General features: G+C 35.0%; 2 protein-coding genes across 4 annotated transcripts in view; both read right to left on the bottom strand.

Annotated features, from left to right (window-relative positions):
- LOC119077031 (cGMP-dependent protein kinase, isozyme 1) overlaps positions 1–16,930 on the bottom strand; it is a 29,710-nt gene that overhangs the window by 1,711 nt on the left and 11,069 nt on the right. The window contains exons 2-9 of one of the 3 annotated variants that reach the window (XM_037184154.1): positions 7,617–8,148; positions 7,243–7,539; positions 6,698–7,170; positions 4,321–4,518; positions 1,432–1,496; positions 876–1,145; positions 253–533; positions 24–193 (exon numbers count right to left, since the gene is read on the bottom strand). In XM_037184154.1, coding sequence (XP_037040049.1) covers positions 24–193; positions 253–533; positions 876–1,145; positions 1,432–1,496; positions 4,321–4,518; positions 6,698–7,170; positions 7,243–7,539; positions 7,617–7,665 — 1,803 coding nt within the window. In that variant the 5' untranslated portion in view covers positions 7,666–8,148. Of the gene's footprint in view, positions 1–23; positions 194–252; positions 534–875; positions 1,146–1,431; positions 1,497–4,184; positions 4,210–4,320; positions 4,519–6,697; positions 7,171–7,242; positions 7,540–7,616; positions 8,149–16,930 lie in introns of those variants that run through there. The other 2 variants (XM_037184155.1, XM_037184156.1) reach the window with 2 other exon arrangements.
- Positions 10,498–12,155, bottom strand: LOC119077032. The gene is made up of 3 exons (XM_037184157.1): positions 11,999–12,155; positions 11,423–11,922; positions 10,498–11,355 (listed from the first exon to the last, which is right to left on the bottom strand). Exons 1-3 carry the CDS (start codon positions 12,112–12,114, stop codon positions 10,517–10,519), a joined length of 1,455 nt encoding a protein of 484 aa, XP_037040052.1. The 5' UTR covers positions 12,115–12,155; the 3' UTR covers positions 10,498–10,516.

The raw sequence follows: 16,930 nt of genomic DNA, 5'->3' as shown, positions 1-16,930 counted from the left end.
TTGCAAATTTATCGATATATTACCACTTCCAGTACATCAGCTATCTTAGCCAGAAGGTTGTTGCTCAAATGTTTCAGCAATGGTACGGATCTCAGAAAGTTTACATTTTCCTCAATTTTCTGCATGCCCGTTCTCATCATTATTTGTTGGAAAACTCTCCGATCTAGTACCCAAACCCGTGAATCACATAGAACTAGGAAGAATTTCATTTCAAATCCCATTCATTTAGCGGAAATTTTAACCAGATGCTACCTTTAACAGACGCTGTTCTCGTGCAGTTGTATAATATGGCCAGTTCACCGAATGCCTTCCCCGGACCCATTTTACCGAGCACTTTACCATCCTTGATAACTTCAAATTCTCCCTCAGCTGCAACAAACAAATGAGCGCCACCTTCACCCTCACGTATAACATACTCTCCCTGGACGACATCACGGCTGTACATAGAGTCAACCAATTCTCGAACTTGGGATGAGTCGATATGTTTTAAGAAATCATTGCCCATAATAGCATCTTTGATTTGTTGCTTCGACCTTTAAATAAAATTCAATTTTGTTTACTAGGAAGCACCAACATCCTAGACCGTTCTCAGAGCAACAACCGTGGGAATTGTAATGAAAAAAAGGCTTGAAAATAATTAAAGCAATAAATTGAAAGAGAAATGAAATGCAAAACTTTGTCGGTAAAAACTGAAGCCATTGTTGATACATGACACAGTCTCGAGGAGTTATTGCCTGGGTTCACCCAATATTTTACAGAAATTCATTTTCCGCTATAAATAACGTTTTATAACGACACCCAACATACGTTAACCAAATTTTATGAACTTCAGCAAAAATCGCACCCGCATAAATCACAATTAACTTTTCGCCTACCTGAAATCCTTCTCGAATTTTCTAATTAATATGTCCCGTGACGATTGACCAGTTGCATCACAACTCTCTCCCGAAACACCTTGCTTTTTAACAGCAACAGTCGAAATGGATAATGATGGTATTTTGGTATTATTTACAGTATCGCCGGCATCGCTTCTACCGCTTTGTTGCTGGCTTTGTGTACATGCATTTACATTGCTATTGGAATTGCTGTGATTCAATTGTGGTGATGCCAACAGTTGACCAGCCATTCGATGATCTGAATGTAAGCTACAAAAGAAAATCAATGAAAGACCGTAGAACGACGTATGATGAATATCTGTTGGTGTATCACAATGTCAGGGACTACTTGTGGGAATTCGATTGGCTGGAAATAACGGAAAATTATTGACAATTACTGTAAATTATCGAAAATTTTTAAAATTACCGAAAGCTATCCTACTTGTGGTTTGTCTTTTTTGGGTCTATCAATTTCGGTAATTTTAAGAATAATTTTCAGTAAATTCAGTAAATGTTATTCCCAAAAATAGTACCTGTAATATACACAAATGTTTACCTAGATAATAGGTCTCCATCGCCACGATGAATGGAATTGTTGCTAGTTGTTTGTTGGAGTACACTCTGTGGACATATTGGAGAATATAAAGAACTTTATTTTAAAGAGACTCAAGTGTAACAGGCACAGGCTCAGAAATACGGTAATATTATGGATAATAGGTGTTCGTGTTCAGTGTATACTGGAGGAATTACGTGAAAAGTTTAAGGTCCTGGAATCTTCTCGTGGCTTCGCCAGAAGAGAACGTTTTGTGTGCTATAATAAAACATCGACTTAACTCTTCACGTTTCGATGGCAGCCGTCTTCGTGAGTGTCTCAACCTGTTTTATTGGAACTTTTAAAAATGTCTGTGTTTGTACTGAAAACTTGTCTGTTACAAATTAATAAAATAAGTCAAAGATGGTCTCGATTTGGCAGTATCATTTTTCGTATATGAATAGCTGTTGTTGGATTTCCATAATCCATTTCTATTTTTAATGCTCTCTTGTTTCAGTACAGATGTAAAATCAATAAAATTTAAATAAAATGCGTACAAAATGATCAATGGCTTATGGAGAATATGTAGTGGCTTTATGAGCTGTACAAACTGGGTCGTAAAGTTAAATGACGCTACAAAAACCAATTTTTAGCGAGCGCTTCTCGATATTAATATTTTTTATTGAAATGTGAAATGTGCATAGTGTAATTTTCCGAATAAAAAACTCCTTAATTCCGTTGACGAGAAACGTCCGATTGAATTTTTCTCTCTATGCTCTGCTTGTTATTAAATCAATTGATGTAACAGCACCATTATTACTAATGAAACGACATGAAAAACTATGAAACACTTTCCGAAAACTGAGTGAAACGTTCTGCTGTCTTATAACTGCCAGTAAGGAAAGCTCTAAAATCGTTTTTTTAATTGGTTGTGAATTTCGATGTTGCTTTTGTGAACGACAATTGATGAGTAAGTTATTTCAGGTCACCGAAAGTTTCTACATGTGCTAGACATCGTTAGAACGTCACAATGTCTAGCACGTGTAGAAACTTTCGGTGACCTGAAATAACTGACTCATCAATTGACGTTCTTTCACTTCAATAAATGGTTTTCACTCAAAGGAGTGTGTTTCATCTTTGAAAATGTTTAGTTCAGTTAAATATAAGACATGAAGTCGCGAGAGACTGTAACCCTGCAATATAGAAAGGAAGATAATCTTAGTTCATTTTATGCTGCCCCATCATGCTTCTATTAAAGCACCTACATCTGTCAGGCTCAGTAGTGACTAATCATAAGCTGCAGAGAGCAGGGCAAAAATATGGCAATGAACTACGGACAATGACTATTTTGTAGGCCAAGGCAGCATATTTTGCGTAAGTTGCCTATTTTGTAATAATCATCAAATCGGTGAATTCTCCTGTTTAAAGTCGGCTTCACTAGTTTTTAAATGTGTTTTGCTATATAGAACCTTATTAGCAAGACTTCAAAGCTTTTTTTGTCGTTGCTGTCAATAACAGATCAGTAGTAGCTTCTGAACGACAAATTGTATTTTACGAACCATAAGATGCTTTCAAAAATTCCACACAAACTATTTGTAGGGACATTCCACGCAAAAGTAAACCAAGACAAAAACTTTCATTTTTTTTATTTACGAAGAAATGTCGGAAAATACAAGCCACAGCAATGCACTTCAAGCAAAAGTGTTTTTAATGACAGCTGCCAAATAGAATACTTTTTTGTATGAAAGAAGATTCCAAATTTTTTAGTACTCTAATGAGGATTGGGTGTCGCTTAATTTTTCGATCCATCAATAGAAACAAACAACACCCAATCCTCATTATTTACTAACACGATCAAGAAGAATTACCAGAATTTTGGGTAATACAAATTTAGTACTCTTGAGTAGTACATGCTTGAAGTGTGTTCACCATGGAAAAGAATGTGTCCGTGTTACATTGGACGGCGAAGATTTTCTCACACTCGTAAATAAACTTAAAAACGTTTGCCTGGTGATTTATTGTGATGGAAGTACTAGATTTTGGTCAATGTGGGATACCAATGTTCGTTGTTTTAGGTAAATGCCAAATTTAGTACTTCTTCGTCTAAATCGCATTACCAAGCGGATAAAAAGTTGGTTTCGGTAGGCACAAAAATCATAGAAAACATTATCCCACCAGTAAGAGTGGAATGACTTATGTGGAAATCTTTTTATTATTAGCGCATGTTGTAACAAGAGCGAGGGCGAAATTATTGCATAACTTTTTATGGTATAAAATAAACACAACGACAAACAATAACAACGCAGCAATAAAAATAAGCGATCCATAATCTATAAACGATGTAATAATAATAAGAAGAAGAAAAGAAAAGTAAAGATGAAATTTCGTTTCGGCATAATATCAAAAATGATGTTCGACTAAAATTTCCACGTTCATAACAATGTATACCGCACACGTGCTGCGAAAACTTTATGGTCGTTTAAACAAATTAAAACGAATTCATATTTTTAACTTAAGTTTTTTTTTCCTTTCTTCTTGACTTTGTTGCGTATTGTTGCTATTATTTCGTAGAGTATGTACGGCATCACGTAACTATATGCAAGATTAATATTTGTTCGTGATGATAATTTTTTATTGTTAAGCTGGTGATTATTTTCGGAGTAAGTAAACAGAATGGTATTCTCAAATAATTTTTGCAAAGTAGGTAAAGGTATATCACTCGTTACACTCAATAGATAACATTCGCTTACAAAATAAATAGAATAAATTCCGCTTACGCTCATTCGGTTTTCCACAAAGCAGCTCAACAAAGAAGAGAAATGGAATAGCAAATTGAATATAACACAGCAGAAAAATCAGATAAAAATAAATTTTATTCTAAATATTGAGATCGCCGCATTCGTTGCAACTAACCTTGAGTTTGTGTATTTCCCTTTTCAGATTATCGATTTCTGAGTCGCGATCGGCCAGCATTTCTTTCAGTCTTATCACCTCTTCTTCCAATTTCAATTCATTTTCATAATGTTGGCTAATTGTCCGCAAATACTCTCGTTCGGACGATTTGACATCCATTTTTTGATTTGGACGTAAGAAATTGCCTTCGTTGCGAATCTATAAATAAAATTTTTTGTTGTTTCAGAGACAACTGGAACTGACAATTTGGGCAGATTCCAATATTTTCATATTTTTTTTCGAATTGAAAATTAATTTTGATTAAGTGTTTCTCATCGTTTTTAAGTTACGACCATCGTAAAAACAAAGAAATTATTTTCGTTTTAGTGTGGAAATGTAGGATGCTTCTTTAATTACGTTGATCGTAAGTTATTTTTGTTCAATTGACTGTGACAAGACGTGATTAGCAATATTGTCTTAAAAACAAATATTTAATCTCATTTTTCAAATTTGCAATGAAGTCACATGTGCATTGGCAATGATAATGCAATAAATAGTCAGAGTTGCGGGAAAACTGGAATAATTTTATAGGCGCCACAAGTTTTTTTGAGTATTATTTTCTCGTGGAATAACTGGACTCACGTCAATATCCATGAAATTTTGGGTTGTTTTTCTTGGTTTGAATCGGCAATAATAATCGGCAAAGATACACAACAAACAATAGTATTTTACATAACTAGGGATAAAAAGATGAAAAGTAGAGTTTTCGTGTGAATTTTGTTGAGCCGAGGCGAAGCCGAGGTCAATAAACACATGAAAACGATACTTTTATCCCGAGTTACGTAATGGATTTTACATGCTGAGAGCGTCGAAAGAAGTGCTTGAAACATGAAAAGTACGGTTTTCGACGCATGCAAAAAAATCCATGAAATGTCATAGCAGTGACGTTGGTTCACGAATAATATATCGCTCACAGTAGTAACTTTATGACGAAATGTACTAGAAAGAAAAGTTGTAGCACAAGATTTGACTTTGAACGACTACTATAAGGGGCAGCTCTGTCATCGTCACTGTTTTTTTTTTTTTTTAAGAAACGAATGAAAACCTTAACAAACATAACGTCGGCAACAAAACTAAAGGGCGTATCTACGATAATTGCTGTAATCCCTATCTCAGAAACTACCGAAACGATTTTGATAAACTTTTTTTTTCCTTGAAAGGCAGTGAGAAGTTTTGAATTTTGAGCCCGACGTAAAGTCAATCGGCCGTATGGTTCGGAAGATATTGTCGAAAAACAGCTTATTTTAAACAAAATTTGTAAGACATTTGATAGTGTGTCCGCTAAAGCAAAAGATTGTGCAAATTGAGGTAAAATTGATTTTATGATCTGTATGGAATGCTGATTCCAAAATCATCAGGGGCAACTCCGGCAGCTCACTCGTTCCGACGGGAGCGACCGTTATGTCACTTTGGCTTAACTGAATTTTCATGCCCATTTCGAAACAGATATCGATGTGTAATAAGCTGTAAAATATTCTTAAATGTTCAAAGTTTTTTTAGAGTAATTTTTTTGTTGACAAAAAAAATCCAAAATGGCCGAAAAAAATGGCGGAAGTTGGAGGTTCATTTTTTTTCTGCTTAAAGCCTTGAAATTCAATCGAAATACTAAAAAATCGTGAAAGCCTTCTTCGGGAAGTTTATAGCCAATTCAAAATCCTATACTTTATGCTTTAAAAAAATTTAAATCGGTCAAAAACTTCAAGAGATATCCCGGCTAGAGTGCACTTTTTCATAGGCTATTTCAAAAGTGTCAAAAACTTTGAACATTTAAGAATATTTTACAGCTTATTCCACATCGATATCTGTTTGGAAATGGGCATTAAAATTCAGTGAAGCCAAAGTTACATAACGGCCGCTCCCGTCGGAACCAGTTGACTGCCGGAGTTATCCCTGATGATTTTGGAATCAGCATTCCATACAGATCATAAAATCAATTTTACCTCAATTTGTACGATCCTAGTGTATTTCCCAGCCTTAGCGGACGCACTATGAGCAAAAAAAAAATTGATTAAATTTAATTTTTCCTGAAAGGTAGTAAAAAGTAATGAATTTTGAGCTCGACATGAAGTCAATTGGCCATAAGGCTCAGAAGTTATTGTGGAAAAACTGAAAAGCCTCTAGAGAATACGACGAAAAGTGCTGATTTCACTGAAATTTTTTTTATGCTCAAAATTCATAACTTGGTACTACCTTTCACGGAAAAAAAGTTTTTCAAAATCGGTTCAGTAGTTCCTGAGATATCGGAGATACACCCTTTAGTCATATTGCCAACGATAATCCGACAGACTGCATAGAGCAATTTAAATAGAACTAACAAATCACAAAACTCTGTACTTACCTCAACTTTGTCCTCACATGAATTTGATCGAGAAACGTTCTCATAATATCGGGGCGACGATGAATCACTAATCTGTCTATAAATCTCTTTCTCATAATCGTTTATCACATTATTCTGCTGATAGCTCAATGCATTATACTTGAGATATTCCAAATTATCAGTTTGTGTGGACGAGAAATCTTCCGACGATAGATTGGAAAATTTCCGTTCCAATTCGCTTCGAAAGAATGCGTTTCGAATCGATACCCGCGCGTCATACGACGAATTGTTTAAGTTTCCGTCTCGACTATTTCCGTTCGATTTCGATTTGAATTGTTCCAGGCAATCTAACGAATTGTTTAATGAGTCACTGCGTATTGCAGAAAAACTTTTCTTCAAAATTGGTCTCGGCTTGCTGTGCATTGTATTTTCGGCATACATCGGCTCTATCATTCCGTTTGTATGGGACACAGCCAACACAACTTCCGGATGAACTACAAAGGAAAATGGATTTTGTTCACTTTGCTTATCGCGCACCACTTTTCACACTTTTCGATAACACTTACCAGCCACATCGAGTATCGTATAATTGCCGATATTCGGCGTTGACAAGCGTTTACTTCGGGGCAGCTGTGAGGATCGATTTTTCATTGTGTACTTCCGTTCTCTGGACACCGCCGCATTTTTATTTTCATCGGTAAAAACGAACGCCGTGTCCGGATGAACGTACGACTGTAAAACTTTTTTTCGCCGATCATCTTTGCAATTACATTTGGCGAATAGGCTGACACAGTTGTGAGATTTCTTGTAATTCTGACGCGACAGAAGACTAGTCGGAGCAGTTGGTAGGCCACTCTGTATTGCTGGTGAAATTAAATTTGGGAAAACAAAAATAATTAATTCAAACAAAATTCAATTCATGTTGCTTTATCAATTAAACCTTCACCTGCTGACGATGTTATACTACTTTCGCTTATCACTTTTTCCATCTTATGGTAAAACTGTGTAGTGTAACATAAACAGAACTAAAATGTAAATTACTGGCGTTGTATATGATAAAGTTCTCTGTTGAAACAAACGCCACATAAGTGAATATATATTGTGTCGTATATGACAGTTGATAGTTTGTAGGCGCTCTGTTGTTACTTATATTGTTTCGTTGATAAAATATATTTTTTATCACAGACGAGATACATATGTATATATAGCTACAGCTATGTAACTACAAACGTGGTATCGTGACTTCGGAAAATATATTCACCCAAAACATAGTAATACGATTGTCTAGTGGTGTTTTGTTTTCTGTTTTGTCGTTGGTTTTGTAGTTGGTGTCTTATGCTGGCTTAAACGATTTCACATGATAAGACAGTAGTACAACACTGAAACGGCCGTGGAATAGAGGAAATCTAATGACGACACAACGGCTTCGATAGCATATTATGTGATTTGGTGGTAGGGGGCGGTTGATTGTGCTGTAATAGAATGCAATAAAATGTATTATTTTTATGGTTTTTGTCATGGGTTTAATCCTACGAAATTATTGCTATTTGGGTAGTTAATTTGTCAGAAGTATTTAGTTTATCATTCAAATCGTAATTAATGGAGTTTCTTTTATGTTCAGGTATATGAAACTAGTACTCGGTTTTATTATCAAGAACCTACTCAGATGTTAAGTATCTAAACCAATATACGCATTGTAAATGGGACGATAGACACACGGAATGGTCATGTAAATTATATGGTTTACGTAACGAGAAACCCATTTCCAACTTTATAGTACGTTACCTATCTACGGCATGAATAATGGGAATTAGGTTTTTTGTGTGGCGAGGTCAATAAGTAATTACACAAGTAGCGAGCTCTTTGATTTGCCCCATATACAAATGTTGTTAACATTGCTCGAAAATTGGACGCAAAATTTCTTAGCCGTGAGGTGCTGTTGAGTGATAAATAAAAAGTAATGTCGTCGAAGCGAACCAAGAGAAAATAATTGATTTTATTTGAATCAGTTCATGGCAGAGTAAAATAGTTAACTTTATGCTGCCGTGGAGTCAGTCTGATATACTTCGAGTGTGTGGTAAAAAACAAATTCACTAAAAGTTTGCTTTTTACTTACTATTTGCCAAATTCTGAGGTGTGAAATCACAAAATCAATCAATCAGTTTACAAAGATTGAAATTGTTGTTGAGCCCGTTGAAAGTATAGCATTTTCATTTTTCATCGAATCTTCATTACTACGCGTAGTACGATCTAAAAAACGTTTCATTCTATTTCATCGTGGAAAATGACTACAAACAAAAACATGACCGTGATTCCAAATGAGTGAAACATACACTCTCGGAATTTTGAAAACCGACACATTTTTTGTTTCGTGGTTTACTGGTTTTTTGTGAACTCTGTATGTGTTTTTATATGGAGAAACCAGAAACTCAAGTAAAACACAGAAACAGAAAATGTGTCGGTTTTCAAAGTTCCGTGAGTGTAAGATTGTGAAAATGTGAAGTATCTGTTTCAACTTCAAAAACTGACCTACACCGTCTCCTTTATGAGACTTAAAACTTCGAAACAAAAGATCTCATGGATACACTACCGTTTCAAAAAATTGAAAATCCTCAAAGCACGGCCCCTTCTAGTGCTTTGCAATCCTCCATGTCTCAGTCTCTGAATCTCTGCCATTAACATTTGATTAAATTATGAAATGTGTGTGTCTTTCTAACTTAATAACAAAATGCATCGGTAAACAGCCTGTCGAAATCGGACGCATTTTCTAGTGGATTTTTTGACCCACACGACTTTGTAGGTTTCGTGGCCTACGAGAAATTTCCATAAGAAAAGTGCATTTTTTCATTTTTTGGTCACCTCTCACTAGCCACACAAGCTTAGACGAATTTTTTTTTTTTGAAAAAGGTTTTGGCATCTAGGGACCAATACCTATCTATGCACGGCTTGGTGTCGAAATAACTAATTTTAAATAACTAATTACCAAATTAACTAATACTTAAATAACTAATACGTCAATAACTAATAAGCAAATAACTAAAACTAAAAAAACGAATGACCAAAATAATTAGTAGAGTAATTAACTAGCAAAATTATTTTATGAGATGAATTAGTTTGAAATACGGGGGCTCCGCCCCCAAACCCCCGCGCCTGCGGCGAGCTTTCGTTTACCGCCTTGCAGACGTTCATGTAGCGTAATTAACTAGCACAATTATTTTATGAGATGAATTAGTTTAAAATACGGGGGCTCCGCCCCCAAACCCCCGCGCCTGCGGCGAGCTTTCGTTTACCGCCTTGCAGACGTTCATGGGGCTCTGCCCCAAACCCCGTTCCACCCCTTAAACCTCGCAAGGGGGGATACTCCCCCCTTGACCCCCTATGCAGGGGCTGCCGCCCCTTGACCCCGCTTTTTTTTTTTTTTTTTTTTTCAACTTTCAAGATCTAGCACCTTCTAGTTTTACGTACTTACGAAATTACAGTTATAAAACCTAAATTTAAACTGCCTTACAGCAGGCGGCCTTACGGCAAACTTCAATCTTCTTACTAAATTATGTTAACTAGTCAATGGAAACAAAAACAATACATTTCAAATATTTATTAAAGTGTGAAACAAGCACTAAATTTAGTCCTTACATCGAAACGCCCGAAAAAAGCAAAGTATGACTAACATCATTATCAAATAGAAAATATCCAATTTTCAATTTCCACTTCTAAACGACCAACAAAATTCATGAAAAGACTTAAAAACTATAAATTACTTCATTATCACAAAAAAAATTAAATATTTTAAAATTCCACATCCAATTAATTGAAAGCACTTACAATATTGCTAGATGTGCATCACTTCTTAGTAGATGGATACGAAATTGCGCTGCTAATTCCGAATAAATAATCTTTTATGTCGAAAGTAGCATCATCAATTTTATACATTTTTACCACTGCGACCAATCGCTCACCGAGTTCTATTTGTTTCTTACTTTGTTTATTGTCTGTTGGTATGCCAGACATCATCTTAGCAATTAAAATCTCTGCGGCATCTTGCTCCTTTTTAATGCCTTCAATAAAATTATAAATACAAGGATGATGCACACCGAACAATATCGTAATGGCATTATGCCAAGCCTCAACTGCGTTATTGGTTCTTGGGAAGAAAGCAAGAGTTTGGTGGTAAACATTCCACAAATCAATTGAAAATAGGGGCTCAACAAATCTATTACGCGCGAAGTGGCCGATCCAAGTTTTTTCAAAGTATGACAACAAATTTTGTACTCCAACATCAACAGCTGATTTACCGCTTAACTTCGCTTTAAAAAAATCTAATCCTTTCAATTCTTCATATCGTTTAACCACTTCTTCGGGTGGAACGAATGCTAATGCAGCTAAGCATCTCATGTATTGGGCAAAATTCTCATCTTCACCGTAAATACTTTGTAGACCTTGTGCTTGTATATGGCGGTATATGCACTGGCACATATGAAAAAAACATCCGTAGACCTCCACTCCAGGAAATGTTTGTTGAATGGCTTTCATGGCAGCCTGTTCAAAGTCTACCATAACGGTTTTCGGTTTCAGTCTTGGTTGTAATTCCTTAAGTTTGCGAAAGATTTCAGCGTAGGTGAAGAAATCCTTACCACTAGCCAAGACGTACACGCACGGAACATAAGTTTTATTTCGTCTGCCTAATTATCAATCACACAGATAGATACAGAAAAATGGCCTCAATTTTTTAACGTTTCTAGTTCTTACCATGAATCGTATACAATTGTTTGAATATTGTTGGAACCACATCGAACGTACCATCCATGTACCATTCATCGCAATATGATAAGAACGAAAGATTTGTATTTGTTGAGAATATGACTATTCGCTTCGTATCCGATTGATTGTCGTACAAAACAAAAAGATCGCCCTTCAAGGTCAATGCATTGTCTCCATCAATTACTAATTCAGCCAATGTTTTCGGATTTTTCGGATGAACTCCCGTTTTGTTACGAATCCTGCGTATACCACGTGTCATATTGATATTACTGGGCAGCTCTACCGAGGACACTCTGCCAATCGAACATGTGATGTTGCGTAGAATTTTTCTTGGTGGTTCAGTTGTGGAAAGTGCTCGATTGCGAATATTTTCAAGTACTTTTCGAACATTTCCTTTACGAACATCAGGTGCGTGCGAGTGATCGAGAACTTTTTTCACATTGATACCGACACTATTCATGCGCCCAGGACAGCGAGTCATGGAATATCTTTTGATAAAAATAACAAAAGAGTTCAAATCGTTAAAAATGGCTTTTGATGTGAAAATATTTCTAATTTAATTACTGTGTACATCTCCAGTATTGGGTCTCAGTAGATTTCCCGTTTTTAGTGTATTCATATCCTTTGTGGAGAGCAACCTCACCACCTTTTTGATTACGCACAATTTCTAACGTAGACATTATCACACTTTAAAATAAATGACACAGTTTTTGTTCTTCAATGCGCGATGATAATTGTAATACTAACAGCAACAATAGTCGTAACAATGTTGGGAGAGTTTTTTTTTTCATACAAAAGAACATTTGCTTATTCCGGTGCAGTGTTCACATTTTACCGAAAAATAAAAACCAGTGAGATGATAAAATCGAGTACTTTCTCTAATCAACATTTTAGATATTTTGGTATTAGTTTTTTCTAGCTTAGTTTATTTGACCATTAGTCATTTAGTCCAGTAGTTATTTTTGTAGTTAGTTTTTTTGGTGTTATTTATTTTGGCAGTTAGTTATTTAAAATTAGTTATTTCGACCGATTGCCCTATGCACATATCAAAAAATCCACTAGAAAATGCGTCCGATTTCGAAAGGCTGTTTTTCAAAAGAATCCCTCCTATCGATGAGAGGAACCTCCTGGAATGTTCAGAGACGATAAGAAAAGAGAGGACGTAGTCAAGTCATTTAAATACCATGCTGTAATGGTTGATCGATGGTTAGTGATGTCAGATAAAGGTTTTTTCATTGTCCCATTCGCAATAGATACACTTACTAGGTCCTTGGTGTGTGTGACGAAGCTATAGGCAATTTCATTTCTGACATAACTGTTTAAACGAAATCTAAGATTTTTTTTATAGCTTTAAAACGTTCGAATTCAGCTCGTGTTATGGGTATGTTTATAGAAGAGGAGTTCGAAAAGCTACACGAGATTTTTCATAGACTCTGATTGATTTTGATGAACATTCAAAACTAAAAACAGGCATAAGAGTTTCCCTTAGCTTTCATATTATTAAGAATTATTTATCCCTAAAGAACAACTAGTCTAGTTATTCTGTTCTCATATATTAATTATATATATTTAAAAAAAGAAGGAACAGATTTCATGATTACGAACCGATATACTTCAAAAACATGAAGGCCAAATCTTGTAGACGCTATTTTTGTACAAAAAATTCCACATATCGCGTTCATTGGTTGTCTTTAAACTCTGCTCTCAGTTCATCTCATAACTGACTATATATTCTATTCTCTTTTCATTAAGATTTTTCACTTACGAAAGACTATTTCGATATGGTATGCCAGTATGGTGTTGTCATTCTCAATTAGCAAGTTTATTTAAAAAAATAAATTTTGCTGAAAATAAATTCGAATCATGCCTGACTCGAACCGAAATCAATATTTGGCTTCTTCAAACACACGTTTACATTGTTCTAAATTAGTCTTAAATAAAAATCGATCAAGACTCAAGACCGATCTCTTTTCCATAAATTTTGTAAGTATTTACTTCCTTGGCGTTAATAAACATTTTTTGCATTTCAAATAAACTTTTTGAATTTGGAAACGTAAATCAATTCTTCGTATGTACTCATTTTCCAATCAAACAAATGATTTGTTTACGCCGATCGTTAGTTTAACTTTTTTTTATCTTCTTTAGTGTGTGTACTCGACGGTAATCTGCCAAAGTTGAATTTTTTGTGTAAATATTTTAGTTCGGCATGCACGAATCATAAATCTTTATGTATCGACCGACACTCGTTTGCTTTAAATTTATCTTTTTTTAAAAGTATATTTTCGAACGCTGAATTCTTTTCGGAATTATATTTAGACTATAAATGGATCGCTTTTACACGAATGTTTAAGACGTAATATAACCAGCCAAAACAAGATGACAAGACGATAAAAAAAATGCAAAAATTTCCAGTGTGTCTCCACAAAATTATCTCAATTATCTTGTACTGATGTAAACAAAATCTCTTCTGACATCCGATCCCTCTAAAATGCCATTCTCAGTTCACTTCCACGAAAATGGAATAGATAATTAGAACCTCAGTTATTTACATTCTTTGAGCTTTTAACACAAACCGTTTTAACGACGACCTCGCTTAGAGATTTAATGATCCTAATTGTGTAAGTGATAAGAAGATTGATTTCGAGTCGTTCTGGTGCCGATGAAAAAATTGTCTCTGTTTTGATTTATACAATTTCGTACCCGTCTTTCCACAGATCATGTGATTCACAATTTGATAAGATTAAGATAATCTGATAGTGAAAAAACAAAATTGTTAGATTAAGCATGTAAAGCGTAAACAATTCTATCTGTGCACTAACATGATGACTCATGTAATTGTTGTTTACGTACAAAGTTTTATTAAAGGCGGAAAATAAGTTTACTCAACACATTCCATTTCGTGCCATTAAACAGGCTATTTTATGTTAATTGTTCCATTTTCAGTATCGGAAACCAAAATTCGTATATGCAAAATTATTGAATGTCTTCTCACAAAAACTTACAACGACGTACAGAACCGCATCCACAAAACATACTCCTTAGGATACAAACTGTTCTGTACACTTATTTAACAGACATCAATCATATAACAGCATTGTAATTATCGGATCTATTACTTCTTTCCAATCAACAATTTTCGACACATTGATGCCGACCGCAAAGATTAATATTTTTTGTATTAGTACTGTCTGCCGGTGACCTATGTTCAGTTATCAAATTCTGATAACAGTTTCTAGTAATCTCCTTCAAAATTATGTCGCTTTTAGCCTACGCCACTGGCATTGAAACTCCATCTGATTACTAAATGCTGATGTGAACCGCCTTGTTCAAGACAAGCTAAAACTTGTATTTAGATTTGAAATCACTGTGACTGATAGCCATTATCTGCTGTAGCAATTAAAATGATTTATGTGATTCTGAGATGGTGTGAAGATAAAAAGTGTCTATTTTTACACGCCGTTTGTTTAATAAACAATGTTTAATAATTTACGTTTTTCTTCTAAACGCTTTTGGAGCATGTGAGTTCAGGCGAAAGAATCAGTTAATACTGATGTGAAAATCTAATTTCCTTAGATCTCAACTGTTTTTTGGGTGAATGGAACTTGTTTTAAAAGTGCATGCAATGGCTTGCGTCACACTTCTACTTTGGAAAGGTTTTTTTTGTAAACGAAAATAACTCATCAAAATTCGAATATTTTCCGAATATAACAAGAAACATTCAATAAATAATCACTAATGACTTTGGCCGGCGGGAAAACCAACACTCACTAATTAAGATTTTACTGTTTCTGTTTTCATTTCTTGACTATATATAATGATTTTCATCGCTCACTTAACTGTTCTATTCGTTCGCATTGAATCTTCAGTATGTTAATTCTTTTCACATTCGGATCGAATAATACTCACTTAATGATGCTGAATTATTAATGAAACAGCGTTACAGACCTCTTGAAACATTTCTTCGTTAAATATGTTGTGACCTTGTCGATATATAGCATTGTAAAGCCAATACGGTTGGTTCTTCTGTATTTCCTTATTTTAATTTTTTTTTCAATCAAGACTTCAAAAATCAATTTTAAACAAAATGAAAAGTGTTCGCTTAAACGTCTGACTAAAAGTTAAATGCTAGGAAGGTCATACATCAAATTTTGAAAAACGTCTCTTTCATCAGATCATTTTCCGTTCTATCGGCACTACCTGTAAGATCCTACTTTTCTTTCTAATCAATGTCGCCGTATGGAACATGTGTGGGGAAAACGACAATAGAGAGAATACTTGCCCAAATATTTAGTCGAATATTGGTTTTTCCTCTGCATTTTATCGAGCTTGCAGCTTCATTTACACAAGTCGTTTACGATTCGGAAAGATGAGTAATGTTTGTCCACATTAAGCCAATAATGACAAAATTATTCGTCGACAAGGTCGCAAAATAATTAACGAAGAAATGTTTGATGAGGTTTTGTAAGTATTGTTTCATTAATAATTGAGTGTCATAAAAGTATGTATGGGCTCATTATCCGATCCAAATGTGAAAATAATTAACATACGAACATTCAACACGGGTTTTGTGTTCGTCGCTGATTGAGTACATCCATTTTAGATCTACAACGTGTTTTTGTAGAGGTTTTTGCTAACTTTAGGTCAATCACGGCCTCGGAACAAAACTAATATTTCTTGAGTAGCAGAAACCCTTTACATACGGCTAGTCATATATTATCGACAATGCCAATAATTTAAATTTAAATATTCGGAAACAAGAATCTAGAATTTAAAATGTTAAAGCACAAAAGTTGAAATATAAACAGAGCCAACTTCTTACGATCTTTATTTCTCATGTGACATTCTAGCTGGACAAGGCAGTACTGCAGATTTAATGGTTATATTACGACGCGATACCATGGACGAATCCTATATAATCTGATTTTTCGAAATGCTTCGATGGATTAGCTTGAGATATTTTTCCAATATTATTTCTGTAATCAGTAAAAGATATTAATTCAACCTATAAGCAGTCTAACTAAAGGACGAGAATCCAATTCCATTTCTCCATACAAGCTGCTTTTTGATCAGGATTCAGTACAAACGACCACTTACATGTAATGAGAACGTTAATCGAGAAATGAAATGAATATAAGATTGCTGTGGTCTTGATATTCATAAACTTTGAAAAAGCGAGTGCAGAGTAGACTCAAGGTACTTCAACACAATTCGATACGTCTATAAAAACGCTATGTCGTGTATAAAACTCCATAAAAGCACGGAAAAATTCAGAATTGGCAGAGGTGTACGACAGGGACACGGTGACACCATATCACCTAAGTTATTCACATCGATTCTGGAGAGTATTGAAAAAATAAGACTGGAGTGAAATGGTTATCGACATAAATGGAGATTGCCCAGGAATACCTGGATAATCTCCGTTTCGCAGACGACATCTACCTGATGGCAGCTCAACCAGATCAGGCGCAAATTATGTTACAACAGTTGAATGAGGAG

This window comes from Bradysia coprophila, unplaced genomic scaffold (assembly GCF_014529535.1).
Source record: "Bradysia coprophila strain Holo2 unplaced genomic scaffold, BU_Bcop_v1 contig_232, whole genome shotgun sequence".
NCBI lineage: Eukaryota > Metazoa > Arthropoda > Insecta > Diptera > Sciaridae > Bradysia > Bradysia coprophila.
Note: the sequence above shows the minus strand (reverse complement) of the source record. Positions and strands in the feature narration are given on the sequence as shown.